This window comes from Calonectris borealis, chromosome 2, assembly GCF_964195595.1.
Source record: "Calonectris borealis chromosome 2, bCalBor7.hap1.2, whole genome shotgun sequence".
NCBI lineage: Eukaryota > Metazoa > Chordata > Aves > Procellariiformes > Procellariidae > Calonectris > Calonectris borealis.
In genome coordinates this window covers 16,466,885-16,492,733 of record NC_134313.1, presented here as the reverse complement: position 1 = coordinate 16,492,733, position 25,849 = coordinate 16,466,885, and the positions used below count along the sequence as shown (strand labels likewise).

Here is a 25,849-nt window from a genome sequence, read left to right as displayed (position 1 = left end):
TAACAGCTTATAACACAACTTTTATTAGAAAAGTTATACATAACAGCATCAACTATTTTCAAGATTAACCTTGAAAAGCAACAAAAACAGACTAAAAATGTGTAACAAGAAACTAATGACCTTTTCTATAATTAAACATTCAAGTTATCTACAATGTCTCTTTTTACAAAGGGGAAAATCATGGTTTTACAGGCACATCATGTTGAAAATAAAGCTGCAGTAACTTTATACAATTAACTTTTTCAAGGATTATTAAAACATGGTCATCATGTAGTCTCAGATTTTTTTAAACATTCACATAATTTTACAGTTGAGTACACACTGAAATTTCAGAGTCCCAAAATTATTTCACAAAAGTGCCAACATTAAAACCAGAACCTTCAGTGTGAATAATTTTGCCCTAAAAAAAAGTTAAGACAGGTTTCCATAATCAACATATTCACATAATTTCTGGTGCTACCTGGTCTAACAGTAAAGCTTCATTCTTTATAAGTAAAATCAAATGGGACCTCTTTTGCAAAACTGATAAAATGTTTTGAACACAGGAGTGTGCATTATTGGAAAAATTGATACTAAAACCATAAATATATCCAAAGAGCCATTAACACACTACACAATGAAGTGGAACTGTGCCCATTTGTACTGTATATTCAAGTTTGTTGCCCTTTCAGTACAGGTGGTATCTGAATTTAGCATCTTTACAAAGGCAATCTGTTCAACTTCTCTTATCTTCATATGCCTGCTTAATAAAAATCAGATAATTTACAATCTAGAAGTCTGTTTTAAAAAGTCTGGAGTTTATATACAGCTCTAACAAACCTAAAGCATTTTGATATCTTAAAAGGTTTAAATGAAATGACTAGAGTTTTTATTTGACGCTTATTAACAGTAATTAGCCATTATCAGTAGTGGACCATAATGAGGTGATAAGTGAAAAGGAATGTTTCGTCTAAAATGCTTAACACATGTTCTGTCCTTTCATGTATGCAATAGTATCACGTAGAGGAAGTGCTTTCCACAGACACCCGTTTCCCCTTAGCATCAAGGGCTACAAAAATCTGACTGCAAAAATGCAGTGACAAAGCAAGCTGACATATCAGGCACTACCTTTCATATCGGCAGCTTTAAGAGACCCATGGTACGCACAGAGATCTAAGAAAGGGGGAAAAAAAACCACTACTATGAGAAGCAGACCGAACATTTTAGACGAGTTTGGCAAAGTTTTTAATCAGACAATAGGTTGGCCATTCAGGTTTACTTGTATAGGTTAAAAATATCGCTATGGAATCAACTAGTCAAATTATCGTAAGACATTTTCATTGATACTCAACATTACATGCACCAATATTGCACACATCTGCTCTGAGTTGTTAAAACAATCTTCATCTGGGTCCTTGAGCTGTCTGGTTTCTGCAGTTGGAACTCAAGCCACCCACCCCAGCAGTTTCACTAAAAATTTAAGTGGTAAATTTAAAATACAAAACCCAAAATAACCCAAAAAGAAAACCAAGGACTTTATACAGACAATAAAATCTAAATTTTCTGTAATGGTCTTGTGGGCCCTACAGACGGGGCAATACATGTACGCACTAGTGAAATGAACACTAGCTCTGCTGTATCTAACCATTCAAATAATATGAAATCTGGGACCAGGTGTTGCAATGATGTCACTGTAAGGCTCCTCCTGTGTCAGCTCTATAGCTTGCTGTTTTTTAAGTACCAGGAAACTGTAGAATTTTGCAGCTGCTTGTTTTCTATTCGTATTTCTGCACAGCTCAAGCAAACTGATAGATTCCGCTCCAGTCTTAGCAAGAGCTCTCTGAAAAACACAAACATGGATACCACAAATTAAAGAGAGGACTACATACAAACAAGAACGCCCGTTGGCAAGATTGTTTGTTTTCAGCTCCAGGACACTGTGAGGGATTGGGAAGGACTCGACATTGAATGCGGACATTACAACATGTACATGAAAATTTCTATATGGATCTTATCTAAATGAAACCAAGTTGGCTTCCCAGAGATGTGTGAAAAATCACTCTTGAATCTGTGCAACTTATTCCAGAAACACTGTAGTATAGCACAAGATTTTCTTTCTGCACCAATAGCTAAGCTAGTCTTTTTTGACTACAGAACAAATATTTTTAAATAGGAATAAAAAAAATCCTCTTTTATTTCTCAAAATAAAAGTAACTCCAAAAATAATCATGATCTATTGTTTAAAACAAAATTTCAAGAGCTAAGGTTCTTTAAGGAGATGCATAATTTTCCCAAGGTGAAAGCCTGTTTATTTCTAAAACTCCTCTGTTTGTCTGAAACTAAGTACCCAAAGTCGCCTACATTTTTTCAAAGTCTTGACCAGAATATAAAAAAATTCAGGAAAATACATCTGTTTGCTGGCTAGAACAACAGCTGACGTCTTCAATTTAAAACAGAACCATCTGCTCTGGAATATCTACTAGATGAAAAGATATTAAGCTGGCCAAACCAAATTACTTTATATTAAACAGATCTTAACTTCGAATCTCATTACAGACTTAATGTTTCAGCCATCCAGTGTGATGCTCTTTTGGGTACATGGAAGAAGGAATTGAAAAAAAAGCTAGACATGGTCCAAACAGAATTCTGAAACTCTTTTCAGAAATTGTGATGAAACATTCAGAGAGGAAAACATTACACAACATTACTGACTAAACATCTGTATACTTTAAAAATTACTTTTAAGCAACAGTTGTACTGGTTTGGGCTGGGACAGAGTTAATTTTCTTCACAGCAGCTCATATGGTGCTATGTTTTGGATGGGAGCAAATGTTTTTGTTTTGGAGCAAGTAGGCTGGGGGTGCACAAGAAGTTGGGAGAGGACACGGCCAGGACAGCTGACCCCAACTGACCAAAGGGATATTCCACACCATATGATGTCATGCTCAGCAATAAAAGCTGGGGGAAAGAAGAGGGAGGTGTGTGCGCGCATTCGGAGTTATGGCATTTGTCTTCCCATTATGTGCAATGAAGCCCTACTTCCCTGGAAATAGCTAAATGTCTGCCTGCTGTTGGGAAGCAGTGAATGAATTCCTTGTTTTGCTTTGCTTGCACACACAGCTTTCACTTTACCTATTAAAGTGTCTTTATCTCAGCCCACAAGTTTTCTTGCTTTTACCCTTCTGATTCTCTCCCCCATCCCACCAGGGGGTAGTGAGCAAACAGCTGTGTGGGGCTGAGCTGATTACCAAGATTAAACCACCACAACAGTTTAAAACAATCTTACCTGAACTAGTGGAATTCTTGCAGGTATGCAGAAGAACTAACTTAAATCACATTAGTTTACAATGTAATCTGAACTAAATTTAAGTGTATTTAAGTGTCATAAAGGCTATTCAGGAGCTTAAAATTGAGCTTTCACTGTTTAGAGATGTAAGCAAGTAATTCTTACAATATAACTCTAGTAACTTTTTCCAGAAATGTAAAGCTTTTGCTTGATTAAATCATACTTTTGAGAAACTTAATAGAATACAAAAGACTACTAAACCTCAGTTTACCGAAAATTCAGCAGCGTTCCCCTCCCCGCCAATCCACTATACTGGAAGTTCAGAGATACAATAATGACAATGAGCTTTTATCAGCAGAGATGGAGCCTATCAATTTCACAAAAAAGTGAGGGTGACTCTGGAAAAAAAAAACAGCTTAGAGAGATAGAACTGAAACCCATCAGTGACAGTAGAATCTCAGGAGTTGCCAAAATGTTTAAGTGAACAAAGCGCTAGACTGAAAGGCAAAGGTAGTCCAAGAATATATGAAGTACACATACAGAGACCTATATGCAAACGGACAGCAGTCCGCACGTAAGTTCAAGTGTATACTAGGGGTGTTCAATTATCTTATTTTTTCTCAAAGCTCTTTAGTTCTAGCAAGCAAGAATCCATCCTACAAAGATTATCTGTCTGTGCAGACTGAAGCCACATGCTGAAAAGTAATGCTGTACCTCAGCCAAGGTCAGATTTCCACAGTTGTTAGATTCAGAGCATGGAAGTTTTCAAACTAGCCTAGCCAGGAGTAAACATCCTGTAAAATGGTTTTATCCCTAGACCTTGATGGGGTTTGCCTAGGGTCATACAGCACAAAGTCAGAGGCACTAATGTTTCATTAAAAACACAATCAAACCCAATTATTTTAAAATTTGAATTTCTGGGAGTCCTACTTGCACACCAAGTGTGGACATAAAGGTTGAAAAACACTTAAGCAAAAATTTTACTTCAAATGTTCTTTGGAAAAAGGTGACAATTATATTATGATTTCATCAATTACAAGCATTTTTTTCCCCTCTAAGACAGAACTGGTATTTTAAGTCTGTAACATCTACTGCAAAGAAAGCTCTTTCTTAACCTTTTAACTAGGGTCAAAAGTGTTGGTGAGCACAACCAAAAGCTGCTTTAAGAGAAAGCAAATTATCACGTGTACCTGAAGTCCATGAAGCATTTGTTGAGTCCTCTTGTTCCATCTTCTTTCTTCTTGATCCTGATCACCCCCTGTGCCATCTTCTTCCTGCAAGCAGCCAAAATTCACGCATTTACAAAACAATAATCTTTTAATTCACTGAGTTATGAAATGAAAGAGGTATTTCTAGATATCATTGCAGCTTTTTCTTTTCATCAAGCCAGAAGGTTTAGACAACTTGAGTCACAGGATTGTCGTGGTTTAAACCAGGACAAGGATACATCTAGGAGAGGCAGGAAGAGGGACGGAGGAAGACACACATGTAAGCTGATGTACTGTAGCAAGGTTGCCTGCCACTCTGGTTATACCTCAAAACATTATGCTGACAATTAGTAAAACAAAAAAGTTCAGTCATGAGAGCTGAATGAGAAGAGACACTTCAGTCTAATCTAGGATTGCTAGTACTGAACACAGTATCAACAATGCTTTTGTTTTGCAAACATTAATAAACACAGACGTTCTCATTTCACTGTGGAAACAGAACCATTGAAAAGGAAAATAGGTTGTTGCTAAAAGCCGTGAAGGCTGGCTATAACAACTCAGCTCCCCATGTCCTATGAAGCACTCACCTACACAGAACAGTACTTGTTTATGGAAGATGTTATACATGGCTTTACTTCAAATCAGCAATTAAAAAAATCACCACGAAAGCAACACATGGAAGCAGTATCTGCTTTGTTTCCAGTCTTAACTCAAGAACCTCAAACTGTGCAGAAAAACTGTTTGGCCAATTTTTTTATTTCTCAAAACTAAGTCAGCATGTATTTCCTCCTCTTCATTATACTACTTTTAAAGTAACATTTCGCTGCATCCAGCAACACCCTGAAGTGGTCAGGCAGTTGGACTAGATGACCGTTGTAGGTCCCTTCCAATTGAAAATATTCTATTCTATTCTAACTGCTTTTTACATTGCTAGGAAAATCACCTTGACTAAAGCAATTCACATTTCTTTGTACATGTGACTTGTTACAGAAGGAAGCTTCACATATCCAGATACATTTTTCCCACAATAAAACAGTTTTTAAAAGACTAATTTAATATTATGCATTTTGGGTGCAAAATAAAAAGAATCAATGAAGTTTGTTTTGATATCCACAGAGTATTAAATATGGTAGCTAAGAAACAACTTCAGTTATCGCCTTTTAGGACGTGGACAGTTTTCTTACAAAAATCTACTTTTATTAGAGTGGCCTGAACTATTTAAAATGAATCACAAAATTAAGTTCAAAACTTCTTGTAGAAGGCATAATAAATATATAGAGTGGTTTAATCCAACCATGTGTGAGAACAGGAGAACCCTCTAATTCAAAGCAGAATGTATACGCAATTTATAAAATGGAAAAATATAAAACGGTCATGGAATAATTTTAAAATCTACTATTTCCAAAGGTTATCATTTCCCAAGTAAGGACTGCAGACTTATTTCTTATGCCATTTAATGAATCCAAAAGTCAAACAGTGCTGGGGAACACACAAACCCTTTCTACATAGAGTTCTTACCTCCTCTTCTTCCTCCTCCTCTTTCTCCTTTTCCTTCTCCTTCTCTTTTTCTGGCAGAAGTTCTAGCTCTGGTATTAGCTGGCAGATGTTTTGGGGCTCCTCTGGAGGCATTTCTACAGGTGGTATTTCCAGCTGTTGTGATGGTGGGTGCTTTAAGAGTACACAATACAGTTAAACCGATAGCATCATTTTGTCAGTGCTTTTACAATAGAATGCTGATGCTACAAACCAGTTTCACAAAATGCAAGCCTCTAAATCTTAGGCATTTGTCAGAATTTTTCAGTTTTTGAAAAATGAAAACCAATTTGTTTTGTTTTGCTGTCCATATATGTATTTTTAATTCTCTAGATTCTACTCAAACCAGAAATTATGATACCACTACAAGGAAAAAGGCTTTCCAATAACTTCACTTACTCCACCATCCAAACTACTGATCTCATTTCTTGGATCAGCACATGCAACTTTAAAATCCCACGTAACCAGATGCAGTGCTACATGAACACACTTTAACTCACTGGAACAAAACATCTTCAAAATGTCAAGATGATGTTCTTTGCAATACAAGCATGAAGGAATTAAAATGTAGGTACTTTGTAAAGTTTCCAAAAATGTATGAGTGACTTTGGTGCTCAAGTATCACTCTCAGAAGGTATTTACATCAAGAGGAAAATCCAGAAAAGCAGTTTAACAGGATTTATGTAATCAGTTCTAATAAAATTAATATACAGTATTCTCCCCCTGAGTCTATACACAGTTAAGTGTTTGCCAGTTAAGCTACCTTGACACCTGAAACTGTTTCTACACATACCCTGAAACAGCTCAAAATAACTTCTGATTTAGAGTCATACAGCAGGTACCGCTACAGGTATGTTGCTAGAAGCCTGATCTGGTTGGTGTGATCAAAGAATTCCCAACATACACCAATAGCATTGACTTTAGCACAGTCAATGCCAATTTCACCCAATGACATGGCCAAGAGGAGCAGCAGCTGCCACCCTTTTTAATAAAAGAATGTAACATCTAACAGTTTCATTCTACAGCGAACAACCTGTTAGCCAAGAAACATGTGAAAAGTGGGGTTAAAAAAATGCACAAATATGAGAAAGACAGCATAAACCAGGACTGTTCTCACCAGGTAAGCATTCAGAAAAAAAAATACACCTTTCATTTTGCCCATTTCCTCTCCCCTTCACAAATATGGCTTCCTTTCACACTGCATCACAGCTTTTACAGAAGAGGTAGATAAAAGCTAGCTTCCAAGTCTACTCATAACTCAACTAGGAAATCTTTCCTGAAGACCTAAGTTTTTCTTTGAACCCTTAACCCTGGAACACTAAGACTATCTTAAAAAGGAAGTTTGTGCAGCTAGCACGATCCTTTCTCCATCAGTGAAAGCTGTTCATATACACTTGCCAAGCAGAAGAACTTGATAGCTTTGTAAGCAATATACTTTACCCCTTGAAGACTTTTTCTGGAGGAAACAGTGCCATTTCCTTATCCTACCTGCATTTTAAGTGTTTCAGTAAGCTTTCCACTTAAGAAAAACACCATAAAGACTGCCCAGGGACAAAGATTCTGATACTACTCCAGTATATCTCACAACACCACAGAAATCTGTGTCTCTTCCTGCTCAAAGACACTATCCACTTCTTATTCTCAAAACAAAAAAAATCTTACTCACAGGTAACACTGGCTCTGGTTCTACTTGCTGCAGTTTGCGTTTAACACCTGTCTGAGGTGGTGGTGGTGGCATAACAGATTCATCCAGGTTGGTTCTGCTGCCTTCCATCATCGATTCTTGTAAACGACTTGGTTCTTCCAAAATAGGTTCATCTATATTCCACAAAAAACCCAGTTTTAGATACTTTGGTACAGTTTCAAATTACATTACTAAGTCCAATCTGCTATTAATTTAGAATTAAGCACTCTTAACAGCCTGCATAGCTTTTGCAGTGACTTAAATAGAATTGGTATAGATATGCATACAATCCAATACCCATTTAATCCACTGGATCAAACTGGATCTCTAAGTGTCTTCTACTTCCAGGTAAAAAAGCTATTTTAAGTCACAAACTGTATATCAAGCCAAACAACTATTACAAAGCTCTTTGCTTCATTCATAATCTTTGGTGACAATATAAAGCACAAACAAAAGAGAAAAATAAGCTTGAGGGAAAGCAGAGCATCTTTGGCAAGACACAAACCAATGACATCTCGTTGCTGCTGTTGCTGCTGTTGTTGCTGCTCCTCTCTGGGAACCTCTGGGTTTTCAAAGTCTTTAAGGAACTCATCAAGGTTGTCAGCTTCTCCACCTTTCCTCCTCTTTCTTAGGTCTTCTGGTACCAGGGGTGTAAGACAACGAGTAAAGAGCTACAGGGGAAAGATTACGTTATTCACTACTGTAGTTCTCAGTGTCCTTAATTTCATTTCAGATCAATTATGGGCCATCTTCAAGCTCCTCTCCAACAGTAGTAACATTAAAAAAAATTCATTTATTTCTGTAACTGATAAATATTTTAAGCATTGGTGTTATCTTAGTTGTTTTAATGATTTTTTTTTTAAAATAATGAATACTGCTATCACTATATTGCTATTCATATGCTGATGTTTACTATATATGAGGCACAATCCTGCATATAGTCCATTTAGAAATGAACCTGCACAAAAACATTACCTTCAGTAGCCTGTTATTCCACAAAGGCTGTGCAGGCAGAGAGAAAAGCTTTTCAACTCCACCAGTTTCTTTCCACATCATCAGTTTCTTAGTAGGAGGCGCCAAGTCCAAAGTAGTAACAATATCAGAGTAGTCACTTAATTGGGCTCGAATAGTCTTGCTATCCAGTTCTTTCACACTGTCCACAATCAGCTTTCTCTTCCTCTTTGCTTTGGTTTCCTTGACTGTTGAGATTTTCAGCAAGTAATGAAGGTTAGCTCAAACAGATACCACACTGCAGAAGAATCTTGCAGGTTCTCTACAGCTCTTATTTGCCCATGTATAAAGCTGCCTCAAGAATCTAAGGCAATGTTAGCTTTGGGAGAAGGAATGAAAAGCCATAAGCACTATGAAAGGTCAAACACTATGAATGCTGTCCCATAACCTACAAATTCTTCTGTGTGTACTCGTAATTCTACTGAATTTACCTAAGCCTCAATGTCCTCAGCTGCACATGCCTGCCTCCCTCCCTCACGGCTTGCTTGTCAGGCTGGTGTTCTTCAGGAGCAAACCCCTGAGATGTAAGGTCCCTCTGACCAAAGAGTCAAAGTATCAAAACAAGTTTTTCCCCTAAGCCCTATCTGAGCTTTGGTAGTGTTAATGTGGGTGGTTATCTTACCTGTACCTCTCATCCTGCTCTAGAATGACTTTACTGTACATTGCTTACAGCCTGGCACTCTGCAGCAGACCCTGAAGCTCTGGCAAACGCTGTCTTTGCGGGTCCCAGCTGACAGCTAGGACCTCTGTTGCTAGCTTGCCACTAGAGGGCAGTGCTAGGGCTTTTTAATTGGCCAAGCAGTAAATCAGGGCCTGGAGTTCAGTCTGAAAACAACAGGACAAACTACGTTTTTTCCAGATCTTATTTTTTTTTAATAAAGCAGGGATCTGTTTATAATGAGCCAAATACTGTACCAGTTAAAGTAAGAAAGTGTCTTGCATTAGAGAAAAAGACAAGGAATTTCACTATTTAGTAGAACTTCAAATACAAAGATGCATCTCCTGAATTCAACGATTAGTTAAAGCTATGAATTGCTAGAAGAGCACTCATTCTCAGCATAAACAGTCACTCCTGGCCATCAAACATTGCATATTGAGAAGTGTGCTGCACTACAGATACTCTGTTAGAATAAAAGACATGATGAGTTCTATTCCAACTCATTGTATTTTAACTAGCAAGTTTAGCAAAAGCTACAGTATCAAAAGCTACAGTATACAGCCGCTATACATACTGACTGCAGAAACTACAAACTAGTATCCTCCAAGACCATCAGTGTAAGCTACCTACCTGGAACGTACTGGAAGGCCACCGTTAGAATAAAAGGAATTCAGCACTTGGTCCCTGGTTTCCCTTCCAACTGAGAAGTACAGTCAGCAGCAGTGCTAGACGTTCATTTTCACTCCATCGAGCTAAGGTGGTTTCTGATGACCCAAGTGAAATATTCCCAAATAGCTTACTCACCAGTTATGTCAATAGGCTCCAGAGCAAAAGCTTCCTCTTCATTGGGAACAAGCGTTGTCTGATCAGTCATAGTTGGTAATGGTTCAACTGGATCTACCGAGTCCGGGCTGTCTGGTCCACCCACTGCCAAATAGAACAAGTACCTCGCACTACGTCAAAACATTAAGAAACTGTGCTACCCTCCCCATCCCCTCCTCCAACCTTAAAGTGGTTCACCACATTTCATACTTTTGAGCTCAAAATGCTTTTATGGAATTAGAATCTCAATTAAATTAGTTGAAAACTAGTAATTCTAGATATAGCCCTAGATCATACTCACTTGATACATTATCATCATCATCCATATCATCGTGGGGAGGTTGCTCTGGCATCATCACTCCACTTTCTGAGAGTGCAGGTGGGTCATCAAAAATACCACCATCATTATTACTGAGAAGTTTGTCATCTGAAACAACCACATGAAAGAATCCACAAATTCATGAAACAAGTATAGACAAATTTATAAAGAAATACAGACAAATTTACGACAACACAGATAAAGACAGCGCAAAGGTTAGAGAAACCTATACTATCAATGATGACACAAAAGCAATTAGGAGCGCTTTTCCAAGGCGCATTTCAGCTCAAATTTTGAGCTTACAGATAACCTTTATTACAATACACTTACCACATATTTGCACCTTACTAGGTTTCTTAGTACTTCACAGAGAAGCACTCAATACAATTCTCAACATATTAACTAAACCCTTGGAAGGAGTCAAAGAACAAAAAGAGTTGCATAATGATTTTTCTCCAAAGAACGTTACGTACAGAATGGAAAAACTCTGGATGATTTAATTTTACTCCATTTGAAATATGCCAACAGTTAACATGCTACGCATCATCTATATTGCTGTAGCACTCACAAACCAGAATTCCACTGCTAAAGGCATAACTTAGAGAGGGACCCTGGCAACAAAGGAAACAACCTCTCCCCTGTCGCCCCAAGAATTAATTAGTGAGGCAGAAGGTAGGAGGGAGGAAAAATGAATTTCTCAAACATACCCAATATTCCACCATCATTTCCTTCTCCAAAATTATCATCTTTGTATTGGTCTTCATATTCCAGGTGATTAGATTTCTCATTGAGGTGACTGGTGCTCTGTTCAGGTTCCAGTAGAAGGTTGGAAGCACTGGTGCTCACTAGCATGTCATCCTCAAATGCACTACCTTCTCTCATCATCTCACGATCATCCATCCCAAAGTCACCTGCAAGAATACACTTTCACCGCTATAAATGCTGAAGAACCAAGATACAAGAGACCTAGCTAATCAATCAGCAAAGGCCCAAATGTAAGACCAAGTTTCATTTCAAGTTGTCTTAATTGCAGAGTTAATGACAAGATGTAAGGAGTTATGTCCAGCAATACCATAGCGAAAATACTGTTCAAAAATTATAAAAATAACCATCTCCTCTTCAAAGCATTTTATTATACTTATTTAAATTGATTTTAGCAAGATCCTACTAAGTTATAGCTGCACTGAAACAAAAAAATTTGAAGGAATTGAAAAAAGCTGTACCTTATGCCTTGAGGTTGGGCTTCATATACAGAGAGCAAACCAATACCAAATCAATGCCACCATCAATACCTAGATTATACTTTCAAAATATTATTAAATTATGGATTACATTATGTACTCCGGAAACTAGATATTCAAATACAACTGTCTTCAAGCTTTAATTCAGATCTTAGAACGCTGTCCTTGAAAAGATACTGAAAGAAGTAAACTAGTCACCACTGACGGCTTCAGCTTTAGAAATCTCGTAACAGTTTCTGACTGAGAACATGCCTATGATTAAAGCAACAGCTGACTTCATATTCACACAATGTTTTGAAAATTAGAATTGACATTGTACTTCAGTAATTAACCTGACTGCATATTCTTCAGCTTTATATAGGCAGCTAGAAGCTTGCTGAATATTAGAGGACATGTACAAATTTTTTGGAAAAACGGACTGTACAAACTAAAAATTAAATGTACGGAAACACAGCATGTTTGATTTAATTTGTTTTGTACTTAGTGAGAATTCCATAGTAATTGCAAAACCACAACTTTACAGTTACCAAAACTAGCTTAGCAACATATAGTAATAATACACGAGATTTTTACCGAAGTCATTATCCTGGAGGATACTGATGTTGCCCACTTCTTCTCTCATTGTAATTTCTTCCACTCTACTCTGGTTCAAACTGAACTGCTGGGCCACGTCAATATCACTTAAACAAACAGAAAGCAATTATTAAAAATCTCCATTTAAAAAAAAAATAACAACAGATAAAGCCTGCTTAGATAAATGTGAAATTAGTTCCTAAGAGGTACACTATACACTTAAGTTAATTCATGAAAATGTTGATGAATACAGAATAGAAAACACTACTTAAAACAGTAAGACTGGGAAACTTATCAGTAAACTCTCTTACTCCTTGCTATGTTGGGGTCACTAATTTTAAAGGCCAAATTAATAACGAAGAACAGACTTCCTCCCCTTCAACTTCAAAAGCTATTAATATAATTTATCAAAAAGTATATCTAGTAACAGTACCAAATTAACACTTTGTGGTGTGTTAAGGTACGTTTCTTAGAAGAACACAGAATTTTAATGTAGTTTCAAATTAGTATATACTCTAATTTGAATAGAAACCAAATAGAACACAAAGCAAAGCACTGTATCCCAGAAATTCCATTATGAATAATCCAAAAGGGTAAAATCAATTTTTTAAAGATCAAGAACTATTCAAGTTGTATACTTGTTATTATGTTTAAAAGTAACCCATTAGTACTAAAAAGTTTTAAGAATTAAAAGTGCCAGTACATAAGGTCAACAAGGACATTTCCATAAAACTAATATTGTCTAACCTGAGAACGTATGTGATGTAGAGTGCCTTGCATAGAAGAAAAAAGAAAATGATAATACATATCTGAGTTTTTCAAAAGCTTCTGTAAGGACAGCTTTAACTTTGGTTAAAATGTTGTGTGTCACTATGAACTTAAAATCAATACAAAAATGATTGCATACTTGCTTGGTATATTAAAAGACTTAAGAATACAGGTTACCTACAGACTTTTTTTTTTTAAATCCAACGAGTTTGCTGTTTAAAACCAGGTTCTCCTCAACTAAAACCAAACATCATTTGCATGGAAATAAAAAAAACCAACCAAGCTTACTCTAGATCAGGAAGTGGTTGGTCAAAATCATGAAATTCCTCAGGTAAGGTAATAGCATTGTAAGCAGCCTCTCTGTTTTCCTCAGGCAAATCGACAACCCCTGCAGAGAAGAACACTCAGACATGAGTTCCCATTCCTTACAAGGACAGCTGTGCCTTCAGCATTGTTCCCTCAGCACGAGCTTCTTGTCTTTAAATTGTTGAATTGAACCGATGCTAGACACCTATGAAGAAACCTTAGATAATGTTAGTATTTAGAGTCAGTCTAAATTCAGAATATATACCCTCAAGCCCTTGTATTGTTTTGTATAACCCTGGAAGCCTCAAATCACTCAATAATGTTTGTGAAGCACAATGCAGAGCTGTGCAGCTAACACAGGCGTTGTATGTCATCACAACACTATGCAGGTACCTGCTACAAAATCATTTTATCATGATGCTCCAGATGAGCTAGTTAGTCCTACATTTTGGTTTGGGTAAAGCAGTGACAACACAGTATGACTACTTTGCTACTGGTCATTTAGTTGGTTCAATTAGCTCTAAAAGTCCCAGCACTTACTGACTGTACTTGGGCCATACAAGCTCTTGGGCTTCTGCATTTAAAAGAGCTGGATTACCTAAGCCACATACATACCTTTTCTTACCCTCCTGAGATGCTTAATCTGCTATTCAGTGGGCATTCTCGGAGCATGACTATCAGATTAGGCATCATACAAAAACAGTGCCGGTAGTTGGTGTCTCTTTTTTATTCAAAGGCTTAGAGGTCAAGACACTTGAAAGTGCATGGGAAATGCAGGTTCAATTCCTTCTGTAACTCGCAGAAGACTTGAGCTCTATGTTCTGCCTTCTGACCCACACAATACAGGCAATTCTGAGGTACAGATACTTCAGAAACACTCTGCCCACCGTGTTCCCCTCCGCAATGGATAATCAAAGAACCACTGTCCAGAGAGACCAGGAACAAGCATGAGTCTGTACTTTACACTTTTTCTTGGTACTTGGCTAGGAATGAAGAAACCTAGTCCATCCTTTCAGGGCTATCCAATATTTTTACCTGTGGGCTGCTTAAAATAAAACACGTAAATGATTCTCAGAGCAGACAAGATCAAGACAATGCCTAAGTCACAAAGCTGATAAACTGAGAACAAAGACAAGTGCCTCAACTTGTTTCAGGTCAGCATGCCACTTTTTGTAAATCTTGTTTTAAGGAGCTTCACCTTCTACATACGCCCTCTTGGGAGTGGGAAAATTGGGAAAACAGATTGCCTTGTGAAATTAGACACATTTATGTGTTCTCATCACCCAGGGAAGTTAAATGCAAGAGTAAACAAAAAATTGGCAACAGTCAACAAATTGCCACTGAAAGCTACATAAAGTTCAATGCCTGAACCACAACATGAAGATCAGGAACTGAAGATAAAGGCATTATATACCCTTAACTTTTCTCAAATTTACTGTTGCGCTGGCTTTCAAGAGTTGCCTTTTTTAAAAAAAAAGTGTTCCTTAAGTTCAGCTTTTAAATCTATTACACTCACAAACTTAAAAAGGTAGAGCCTGATCCAGCAGCTGTGAGCATCCAGCAGTGTCACTGCCACAGCTACACTCCAGCTGGAAAAAAGTTTCCCAGGCCAGAATTAAAGAAAAATATCAACCTTGTGTAAGCCAAGTAATTCACTGCTGGATGGAAAGTCATTTCAGGTATTAATATGGCTCCTCATTTGCATGGAAAAATCTTAAGAGTAAGCAACAATAGAGGGGGAAGTTCTGTGTCGCACATACAAAAGGGAAAATATCTTTGTTGCACACATTACAGTTCACATTATTTGCAGAAACTAAAATGTTAAAGTGGTAAAAAACCAGCTTACTTCTATGTTTCTTTTGTAACTCATGGCAAGGAAATCTTTACCCTTGATGGAAACAAACTCCCTTCTGTGCTTCTATTCAGTACAAGCAACTGGTCTTTTTCAGACTTGTGACAGAAGGTAAAAACCATGCAGCATATTTCCATTTAATATCATACACCAACAGCAGCCAAGATCATAACTGAGATTTTACTGAATCAGCACTAATAGGAAAAGTTTTCATTCAGAATTCAATTAAAAGATGTTTTTCAGCATACAACGCGGTCACACAGCCAACCTGAAGCTGCACTGAAGAAAATAACTTTTCCTATAATCCTGTATAACTTTATGTAATTCTTCTACAGAGACAGGAAGGTAGAATTATGTACCTTCTTAATAAATATCATTATATAATAACATAACTTTTCAGAGAGTGCTTAGATAAAGATAGATACCTGGACGAAAAGCCATCTTAATCTTAATGAAAGCCTCATTACAGTCTGCAAGAAGATATTTTGCTTTCCTGTGGTAGATTCTAACAACGCCTAGTAAGAGATGTCCTGAGGTTCGAAGTGCCATCTTCACCTAAAAACATATTGCACAATTAGTGAATTAGATGTAGCCTTACTTTTTTTCCGTGAATGAGATTTCAGTCAGCTTTGCATGAGCTTTTCAATAACATCAAATATCCAAAACAAGTATAAAAATCAGCCGGAAACTGCATAAAGAAAGAATGCAAAGTCTACAGTTCAAGATGATACTCTACATATTATTTATGGGTGACCTGGCAAATATCAGTAAGTTAATAGCAGCTCACTCCAGCCAATTCCCAAACACTCCTCTCTAGTTTAAAAAAAAAAAAAAAGGATGACAAGACAAAACCCATTTTACCACATCTTTTTCTGACATCTTTGTTACTTTAATTGTGAAAAAAGTGAAAAATACAAAAATTTGGACAGCCATAAATTACAATTCGTTTAAGTAAAATTTGGTTACAAACTGTCACTTTTTACCTCTCCATCTCCTATCCTACAGTTAAGAAGAAAATCAGAGAGAAATAGTGGAAGATGTGGGGTGTCCATAAACAAGCACTGCCACATTAAAACAAGTTTAAGTTCCTTTCCTCTTTAACCTCACTGCTTTACTATGTAATCAAGTATCTGCTGTGGGAACCGAAAACTGATAAAAAAAATTCCAGAGAAGAACTCTTCTTAAGTACTTCAGTCTGAAAGAGCATGAGACTTGTGTTGAAGGGCACATGGAACAATTGTCTCCCAGAAAGATTAAGCCATACAGGGTTTAGCTAAAACTCTAAGAATTCAAAATTTTTATTGCACAAAATATCTTTCTAATACTCCAGCTGATGAAAGTGTTACACAAAGCTAAATATATGGAAGAGTGCCTATCAGTTTCTCCTTTTTCTAAAAGACTGCTGCAGCTCACTAGTGAGTCCATGAACATTATCTGCTTTCTAAATCCTTCCAAAGCTGACACTGAAGCAAATCACTGTTCTGGAATAGTATGCATCTCTGTGATTGTACTATACATTTTTTGCGTATACTTAGCAGTTCTTCCAAAATCCACAGTAGCATTATAGAAACATTGTTATGTTTGTATTAACCAAAAGAAAAGACGAAAATAAGTTTTCTTTCTTCAAATAGTTGCTTTTCTTATAAGACATTCAAACATCTGTTAAGTGGTAAAAGTCACAACCATATCAGTCCACTAGTTCTTAAATGGAAAATTTCATTTTCCTGAGTAGTAGAGAGAAAAAAAAACAGTTAAAAACCCAAGTTCCTCAAAATTTCCTCTGGTTTCACAACAGCCATCCAGAAGTGTTATGTTCTTTCAGTTTCATTCCTATCTGTTCACTTCTCAGAAAACCAGAGACTGAAAGCTTCAAAAGCAAGGCTTTTACACTACAGTGCAGTATTTTTATTATATGGAAAACTATCCTCATGTAACCAGTAACATTACAAGCTCCCACCACACTTCAGATCTTTTGGCTGTAGCTAAGCAGAAACATGCTTTGAACTTAAAATATTCTTGTTTGTTTGTGACCTAAGCATTGTTTCTACAGCTCCCAATAACACCACCACTGAAAGAGTGTCATCATCAGGCCTTTAAAAGTTACTTCTTAGAAAGCCTGGGCTTTCTGCTCTTCCAAACATTTGCTTCTAAATGATGCATGGTACATCAAGATACAAGATCTCCATTTATACAAAGCAAAACATTTTGTAACTAAATTACATGATACTTTAGCATTAATAAATTGACAAGAAAATACTCTTCAGAATCAGAGAGTCAATAGAGTATTTCACACCTGAACAGAGCCTTCCACCCTTTAAAATAGCAACATTCTGAATTTTATTTGTTTCAGCGACCCAAATAGTAACTACCACCTGCAGTACCACCTGTAGAATTGTGTACCACACAATTTCTTTTCACTACAAGATAACATTACATCAGTGTAAAATAGATACCTTTGGTGAAATGATACTCTCCACGCTGCTCTCCAGATTACATTCAAAAACATGGGCTTTGGTTAGCTTCTTATCCCAGTGGGCCGCCAGCCAGATTTTGGCCAGCGGCCCACGCTTGCTCAGGACAAAGTGGGCATAGAACATGGTCCCAGATGTCTAAAACAAAGTGCAAACCTGTACAGAGAAAGGCACATTTATTTTTTTTCTAGAAAACTTTTTATGAGGAACACCCTTGTAAAAACACCCCTTATCCGCAGAAAGCAAAGCACATGCTTGCTTTTCAATCATTAAGGTCAGACTATTCGTATAAAATATTTAAGAAGCCAACACTTATAAGTAGTGGCCATGTAACAGCACATGTATTTATCGCAGAGGAAATATAAAGCAGGAAGAACAGCAACCAATGACCATTTACATAATTTAAAAGTGTTTACCATCCCACAAGAAAAAAATTTTGAATATATTAAACTTTATGGTAATTATACCAAACCCATATAATGCAAACAAACAGGTCTCAGTTTTCAGTCCACAGTAGTTTTCCACCACTTCCATTTCTTTCTACTTTTAATTCAGTAGCTGCTAGTATACTATACCAGTATATATTCTACATTGTTTCAGTAAAACATTCAGCATTATAAAATACACAGTCCTAAACTTTTTGAACTTCATCACATTTTCTTAAACAGAAAGTACAATTATGTCTTCATTTCTGAGCAGACTGCTCTCCATTTCATAACCTTCTTAATAACGCTTCATATTTTTTTCAAGTGTTGATAAAAATGGTAAGAAAATTGACTGCATTGTTCCAAGCTTCCTGAAGATTTCATTTTCTTCTTTCTCCTTCACCAGAAAAACAGACTTCCTTTTATCTACTTATCTAGTAACTACCTTCTTACAGCTGGTAAGATGCCAACATATTGAACCATGGGGAAGCAGAACAGCATGATATCTTATGATCTAAACATGCCAATTTCATGCGCGAGGTAAGCATATGATTCAGTTCAACTACAAGTTGAGAAAACAAGAAGTTTGCTTTAAAGAGGTGGAAGATTCTCCACAAACAGCTTTTTCTCCAGCAAGATCCATAACTAGGGAAAAAGAAATGAAAGAGAAGAATAGGAGAGACGCAACAACTGCATTTCAGTTTTTATCTCCTCCATGCCTACCAAAAAACTGCCAGAGGAAGCACAGCAACCTAACAGTAAAAGCAGGACAGTTTAAGCTGGGCAGAGCCAGTGTGAGGAGCATCAGTTTCTAGCCATAAAAAAATCTCAGCGTTTCCCAAATGCATGCCAACACAACTTATAAGCAAATACAGAACACAGGGAAACACAAAGCATTGGTAAACATGACAGCCAGAGAGGGATTCTCAGAAAGCCAATTCCTAAACCATACCAATTTACTTGTAGGTAAAAGAAACAAGTTTCAAAGCAGCTAGGGTAGAGCTGTTGATATTTATAGGGTAAGCTTCACAAAAAAAAAAGAGGAGGAGCACAATTGTGACTGCTAGAAAAATAAGTATAGGGGCATGAGAAGCACTGGCATTACTGGTTCAGTGAAACCAAAGCTAACCTCTAGACATCCGGGTAACAAATGAAAAATTGTAGATCTAGGAGTAGATCTCCGACAGTAAAAGCCAATAATCTTTTTTTTTGGGGGGGGGGGGGGGGGGTTGTTTTGTTTTAATAAATGGGAGTTGAAGGAGTATAAAGGATAGGGAAAATTATCTTTGTAGTGGTACCATACTCCATATTTGTACCCACAGATAGGTATCGTTCAACATGAAAGACAATGAAAGCTTTGAATTTCAGCTGCGTTAAACAGAGAACAGAGTTGTTTGGACAACAGAACTATCAAGCTTATCTGTCTTAATGACAGACTAGTCACTGATTCTGTTCATAAGCAAGAATGGAGACAGTGGAGAGAATTTAAAGGAAACAAAGGCCATGTTCAGCTTCAGCTGGAGTTAACACAGTAGATAGAAAAGGAAGTTGATAGCTTTGAGTCATAACAAAGCTACATATTAACAAAAAATTAAAATGCCATTTTTATTTGTTTAGACTGTGTGGCAGCTAAGGACAGCACTGCACAATGCTGGACATGAGCAAGCTTTTCTAGGAAGCACAACAAAACAACTTTGGAAGTCTTCTTGATCAATAAAAGTTATCTAAAGGAAGGTATTCTGCTTTCCCCTCCACCCCCCTCAGTGTTTTTTGAAACAATTTCAAACAGTCTCAAAGGCCAGGAGACAATTCAATCCCTTGTGCATTTTCAAAGGCCTGTATTTTTGTATATGCAGACACATAACTTTGCAGCACAGCATTTTGGTATCTTGAGTTGCTACCACAACCACACACTGCTCTGGTAACAGCAGGCCTGTAAATTATCCCTAAATATGAGGAACAGGGGAAAACACAAACATACAGCTAACAAAACCGCTTGTATTACTCTGCTGAAAACTTCCAACAACAGTTGCAAAAGAATGTATTTTGATTCATGGAGTTTGGCACAATTATTCACCAATGTTTTACAAACATTAATGTACGTAGCATGGGCTTCACAAAACTTCAAACATATAGTTAACTGTAACCTGGAAAATATACTGAAGATTTCCTGTTAAATGTGAAACATACTATTTGGACAACTCAGACAGAAACAACTTACCACTTTTAATCCCAAATAGCAAGGGTAATGCAAGTGTAAGACAAACAACTATCTAAGACGAAGCAAGATTCCCCAAAAAACTGAGGTATTGGGATCACACCAAGGCTAACAATTTCACTTTTTTTTTTTTAAACAGACACATTGTTAACTTCTTTCCGTCTTTTAAAGAACTGACAATCCACGTCAAAGTAATCCCCATAAGGGGGCTCAACATATGTGAATGGGTTTTGAAACATATGCTTCGTTAGCAATTAAATCAAAGAATAGAGGCTGAAAACCATTGCACCAAGGGAAGGCACAGAAACAGTAAGCGGTCTCCTGTGTTTGTGGTGTTTCCCAGGTCTGACGACCACTCAGTACTGGAGTTACGGATCAAACCTAAAACTTGCTTGTAAAACTAATGAGATTATACTACATATGCAGGGTACTTAAACTTTCGGAGTGAGTTAAGAATCAAAAATAACTAATTTCTGACAGAGGTCATCTGTTTCTCTTCATCCATTAATGAAGCCTTGCCACAGCGAAATACATGAAGAGAAACAGTGACAATCAGACTACAGCTAGTGTTAAAGTGTGTTTTAATCTGAACTGTTATTAACAAATAACACTTCTATTCCCTGAAGCACTAATTTCCTGTCATAATATGAGTGCCACTTCCAAATTCCAGCAGATGCTCTGCTCTGTATGGTAATTACCGGGGTTACAGCAACTGTACAAATCCCACCTTCATGGTTCTGAGCTGCAGCAGTTCAGCTTCTGTTGTTCAGAGCATCAGCACAATTGCTTAAACCAGGCCCCAATGGTTGCTCTCACTTTCTCCAGATTTTTTTTCTTTATTTTCAAATAATCCTTTTCCTTATTTCAGGCTTTTTGTCTGATCTTTAATTCATAGGGCAGTATGCTGATGCAGTGGCATAGAGGGAAAAGAACTAGATTTTCTGGCATAATTTGAGACTAGGATGAATGGTAAAGGAACTAAGAGTTTCTTGGAGGGGCAGAGTGCTCATGCAGACATGTAAAACATATGTCGTTGGCTGCAAAAGCAACTCATAAGAATCCTCAAAAGAAAAAGGGTAGCTGATGGCTTTTAAAAAGCTTGTAAGGTAAAATATAACTGTTAATTTTTGAAGTTGACTGGATATGAACTTGGACCTTAAAATTTCTTTTAAGAACTTACTCATTTCTCTGTCTTGCTTGCCCCACTCTGCGACAAAAATAATATGTACTCACACAAGACCAGGTGGGACCAAATCCTGATCTTGCCTAATTGTGCTTTTAAAAGACTTTAAACTTGATTTCAACTAACTCCGAATTTGCTTCAGTGTGCCACAATTGTCCTCAGGTTCTTCTGCCTAAATTGGTCCTCAACAATTGCGTTGTCTTATTTTTAATATTCTTCTTTCTATAGAAGTGTGAAAAAAGGCTATAATTCTATACACAAAGTAACTGAACACGTGAAGCAAAACTAATACAACACAGATTAGTACACAGGGTCTGATCCAGAATCTGCCCGTTTCATTCTTTCATCTGAGTATCCGGTAATTGATCCTCCCAAAGAAGCAACAAGAAAATTGGGTAGATTCTACCTATGAATTTCATCTTAATCATCTATTCACAAATATTAAGTCTTAAAATCCTTCTGCATATGAGAATGGCTATCTAAACTCTGAAAAGCACTCTCGCGTAGTTTGAGTCCCACCCTTCAAGACATTCAGAACAAAGCTTAATGAACTAACAGTTGACAATAATATTGCAGACAACAGATACAATATTCACCATATTTTAATTTACTGTGGTTCACTCTAGCCCATTAAATCCACTTCCCTGTTACTCTACTAGGTCAGGTTATGTATACACACACCAGTTCATAGGTTAAGTTCAGTCTTCAATTTGTTTTATTGTCACCTACTTTTGTCCCTGTTGTAAGGCTACTCCAGAACCACATTCATCCACTGATCAGCAGACAACTTCCATACTTTAGTTTAAAAATCAGCCAGTCATTTTAATTCATTTGTTCTTATGCTATTCTTCAATCTCTCTTCTCTGCTGCTTCCCCCCGGCACTTGCATTTTCTTCCTATGCCATCCTTGTTTCTGTTTTGCTAAGCCAAGCCAGCCCTGGGTGATCTGGGGAAGAGTGAGCTCACCCTGTGCACCTGCAGCAGTCCGACTTGGCCCTGCCGGACTTCAGAAGTCCAGAAGGATTACCCTGACCCTGCAATTGTACTTTGAGTTCTTAAATTTTAACTCATAATCCTTCATTATACAGTCCTTCTTACATGTCTAAAACTTCCCTGGTGTGGGCACTTACTAATATTGTCTCACTAGCAGGTTTCATTAGAACACTGAACATCTGGTGCCACTGAAAAAAAAAAAAATTTCATCACAGGACTAGTCTTCACAAACTCCACTAATAACTCCTTACAGCTCAATGCCTCTTTTCAGCACTACCTTATTTCATCTCCTTCCTTCAACCACCTTTATAATTCTCTGGTTAATCTGCATTTTTCTGAATTTTAATATATTTCTTTGTGGCACCTGCAGCTTTACTGAAGTTCAGTGACAAGTCACCTCAATTTCTTATGTCCACAAAATCAATTATTGAAAAGATGAAATTGAACTAGTCCAACTTGACATACCTTTGATAAATGCATACAGCATTTTCCATTTGTCTCCAGGTCTTGGTTTTTCCATCAACATTTTTTTCTGAAATCCTATGGCTGAGGTTGCACTACCAGGTCTATAATTGCTCAAAACACACCACTCCTCTACAAGAACTGCATTCACTGTTGTCCAATTACAATATACTACGCACCCACATAATCAAATTGCTAAAACCAGCGTCTCACTAAAGTTACTAATTCAAAAGGCAGATCATTCAGAATTATTGTACAGAGTTTGAGATTATTGAACCCTATGAACACTGTTCCCCCGCAACTCCATTTTCATATCTAAACCTCAGCAGGTATCCTGCTCTTGCCCCTAGATTCAGTATGTCCACTCATCTAGTGGAAAAGAATCTTTTTCATTTTAGGCCCTACCTCGATTATCCCAACCTGTTTTGTGCAATTCGAGTTCCAAGTCAAACTAATACACTTGCAGAAACCATGTATTAACACACTCCTTAAATGTACGTAAGTTGAATAAGAGAATAGAATTCCTTATATTACTCCATCTTTTGCAGCAGTTATTCCTCTGCACCGTCCACCCAAAGAGCTCAAATGTAAAAAAATAACTTTCTAACATTTTGCCTCAAAAAAGTTAAACTCATATATTAACTGAAGCAACTATTCTCATTTCTGTGGGAAATCCCATGATATCAGCAACCCTGATGGCAAGACAAGACTAATTTAATTGTGGTAATTTAAGTTTATTGTAGGTCCCACTAACTTCTTGCTCTTCCTTTTATTCCCCCCACACACACGTACTTCCTCTCTAGTTAAAACTTTAGATCAGTGGGCTTTGTGTTTCCAGGCCCTACCAATGTTTTGATGTTTCCCCATTTTTGATGTAACGAGTTTTACTGAGGAAGAGTTTATGAAAGTGTATGCTTATTGCACACATTCACACATTGTGGGCCTTCTCCAGATTCAAAATATTTTCTTCCATGTGTCTAAATTTAACGAAAAGCCATTTCCACTGAAACAGTGCCATGCCAAGAAGTCACAGTGACCCCAAACTTCCTTTGTTATTCATAAAAACACAACACCTTGTTTTATATTTAACAGAAGCCTTTCATTTAGGATCAGAGAGAAATCTTAAAATCTATGGCAAGATTTATATCAGAGCGTCTATAAGAGCTGCTACAGTAAGATCTTAATTCTTAAAGAAGTAGGCATTTTTAAAGAGGCCTTTTATTTGCAGAACAACAGCCACAGTGCCCAGAAGGTAGTTCATATGTTACTAGTGAGGATTGCAAGAACATTCAGTACTCTGCTTTGTCCAAGTGAGAAGTTAAATTACATTAGAAAATAAGAGACAAGCAGATGAAACTTTGCTCCTCTCCCCCTCCCCAGACTACAGCAGCCCCGCAGCTGCGCCGTCCCTTTGCCAACCCAGAGCTGGGGATCTGTTACATTATTCCGGCCACCAGACCCCAACACATCGCTCCCTCGGCTCTCCCGTGGAAGCGGGGAGGTCTCTGCGCTTCCGCGCGTGACCGCCCCAGGCTCACAGACCGTCCCCACCACGGAGCGCACACCCGCCTCTGCCTCCCCCCGGGGCTCTGCCCGTGCCGCAGCCAGGCCGCAGAGGGGCCCCTCTGCGCCCAGCCTCGGCGCAGGTCACCCCAACCACCCGGCCCCGCGCCCCGGGACCCCAGCCCCGGTCGCGGTCCCGCAGCAGGGTCCGAGGCGGCCCCGCCGCCCTGCCCCTCCCGGGCAGACCCAGGCGGCGCGGCGCACCGGGCTGCCAGGCGGGCCCTCCCCTCCCGCTGCCATTCGCCTGCCCCCGCGGGAGGCCTCGGCCGAAGAGCCGGCGCGGCCGTGCCCAGCCGGAGGGGGCCGGCAGCCGAGCCCAAGCAGGCCGGCAGCGCCCCGAGAGCCAGGCTGCGGCCGGCCCCCGCCATGCCCCTTCGGACGGCGGCAGCGAGGCGGGGCGACCAGCGGGAGCGAGCGCGGCTGGAGCCGCTCCTTACCCTGGTCCGGTGCAGGGGGAGGCTGGTGCGGCGGCTGGCGAGGCCGGGCTCGGTAACCGCTCCGCTCCTCCTCCCCAAGCCGAGCCGAGCCGAGCCGCTCACTCAAACAAACAAGATGGCGGCCGCAGCCCTTCCTGCCGCCCAAACCAGCCGTTCAAATCGGCAGGATGTTTACTGTTAAAATGCCCCCTCCTCCTCCCGGGCCGCGCCACCGCCCACTGCGCCTGCGCGCCACTCCGTCGCGGACGCCCAGTGGGAGCCGTCCAGCTGCGCATGCGCCCGTTCCCGGCGCTCCACTCCGCCGCCCGGGAGAAGGGGCGGGGCAGCGGGGATGACGAGAGGTCGGATGAGTGACACCGGCACGCAGGCTTCGCGGAGGGGCGCGGCCAAGGCAGGGATGGGGGTAACTGCGCCTGCGCGGCTGCAGCGCCGCTCCGGCGGCCTTGGGGAGCGGCGGGAGGCGGAAGTGGTTGTTGGGCGGGCGCGCGCGGTTGCCATGGCAAGCGCGCGGCTGCCGGGGCGGGCCCCGTTCGCAGGCCCGGCCCGGTCGCTCTCCCTTGCGGCGGCGGTGCGGTCTGTCGCCGGCCCAGCCGCGGGCGCGGGGACGGGGCCGCGGCCTGTGGGGGGTCAGGCAGCCTCGCGGGCCGGGCAGCCTGCCTGACGTGTGACGGTGTGCCTGACTGGGGCTGTGCGCCCCGGGGTGCTGCGTGGTCGGGCCCGGCCTGGGCCCGTTCAGACGGGGGTGCATAGCACAACCTTCGAGTCCAGCCTGGCTGCGTGTGGTGCTTAGCTCTCTTGTTACCCAGCGAACAGAAAGCACTGCCTTGAAGGTAGCTCTGAATTTTTAGTTAACTTGT

General features: G+C 39.3%; 1 protein-coding gene across 1 annotated transcript; it reads right to left on the bottom strand.

The window, feature by feature from the left end:
• On the bottom strand, nucleotides 1–25,196 carry RAD21 (RAD21 cohesin complex component). The gene is made up of 14 exons (XM_075141254.1): nucleotides 24,993–25,196; nucleotides 17,694–17,867; nucleotides 15,666–15,795; nucleotides 13,371–13,470; nucleotides 12,315–12,421; nucleotides 11,208–11,411; nucleotides 10,483–10,608; nucleotides 10,164–10,286; nucleotides 8,666–8,889; nucleotides 8,196–8,361; nucleotides 7,673–7,824; nucleotides 5,992–6,141; nucleotides 4,456–4,539; nucleotides 1–1,819 (listed from the first exon to the last, which is right to left on the bottom strand). The coding sequence occupies exons 2-14, from the start codon at nucleotides 17,835–17,837 to the stop codon at nucleotides 1,628–1,630; spliced, it is 1,902 nt and encodes a 633-aa protein (XP_074997355.1). The 5' UTR covers nucleotides 17,838–17,867; nucleotides 24,993–25,196; the 3' UTR covers nucleotides 1–1,627.
• Nucleotides 25,197–25,849: the final 653 nt, after the last annotated feature.

Bases quoted from the DNA above. Each gene is read 5' to 3' on its own strand.
- RAD21 (XM_075141254.1), bottom strand. From the start codon at position 17,837: ATGTTCTATGCCCACTTTGTCCTGAGCAAGCGTGGGCCGCTGGCCAAA. The intron at 10,609-11,207 runs GTATGTTTGAGA...TGGTTGTTTCAG, and splicing joins AAATGATGGTGGAATATTGG to ATGACAAACTTCTCAGTAAT. The intron at 8,890-10,163 runs GTGAGTAAGCTA...AAATCTCAACAG, and splicing joins GGAGCCTATTGACATAACTG to TCAAGGAAACCAAAGCAAAG.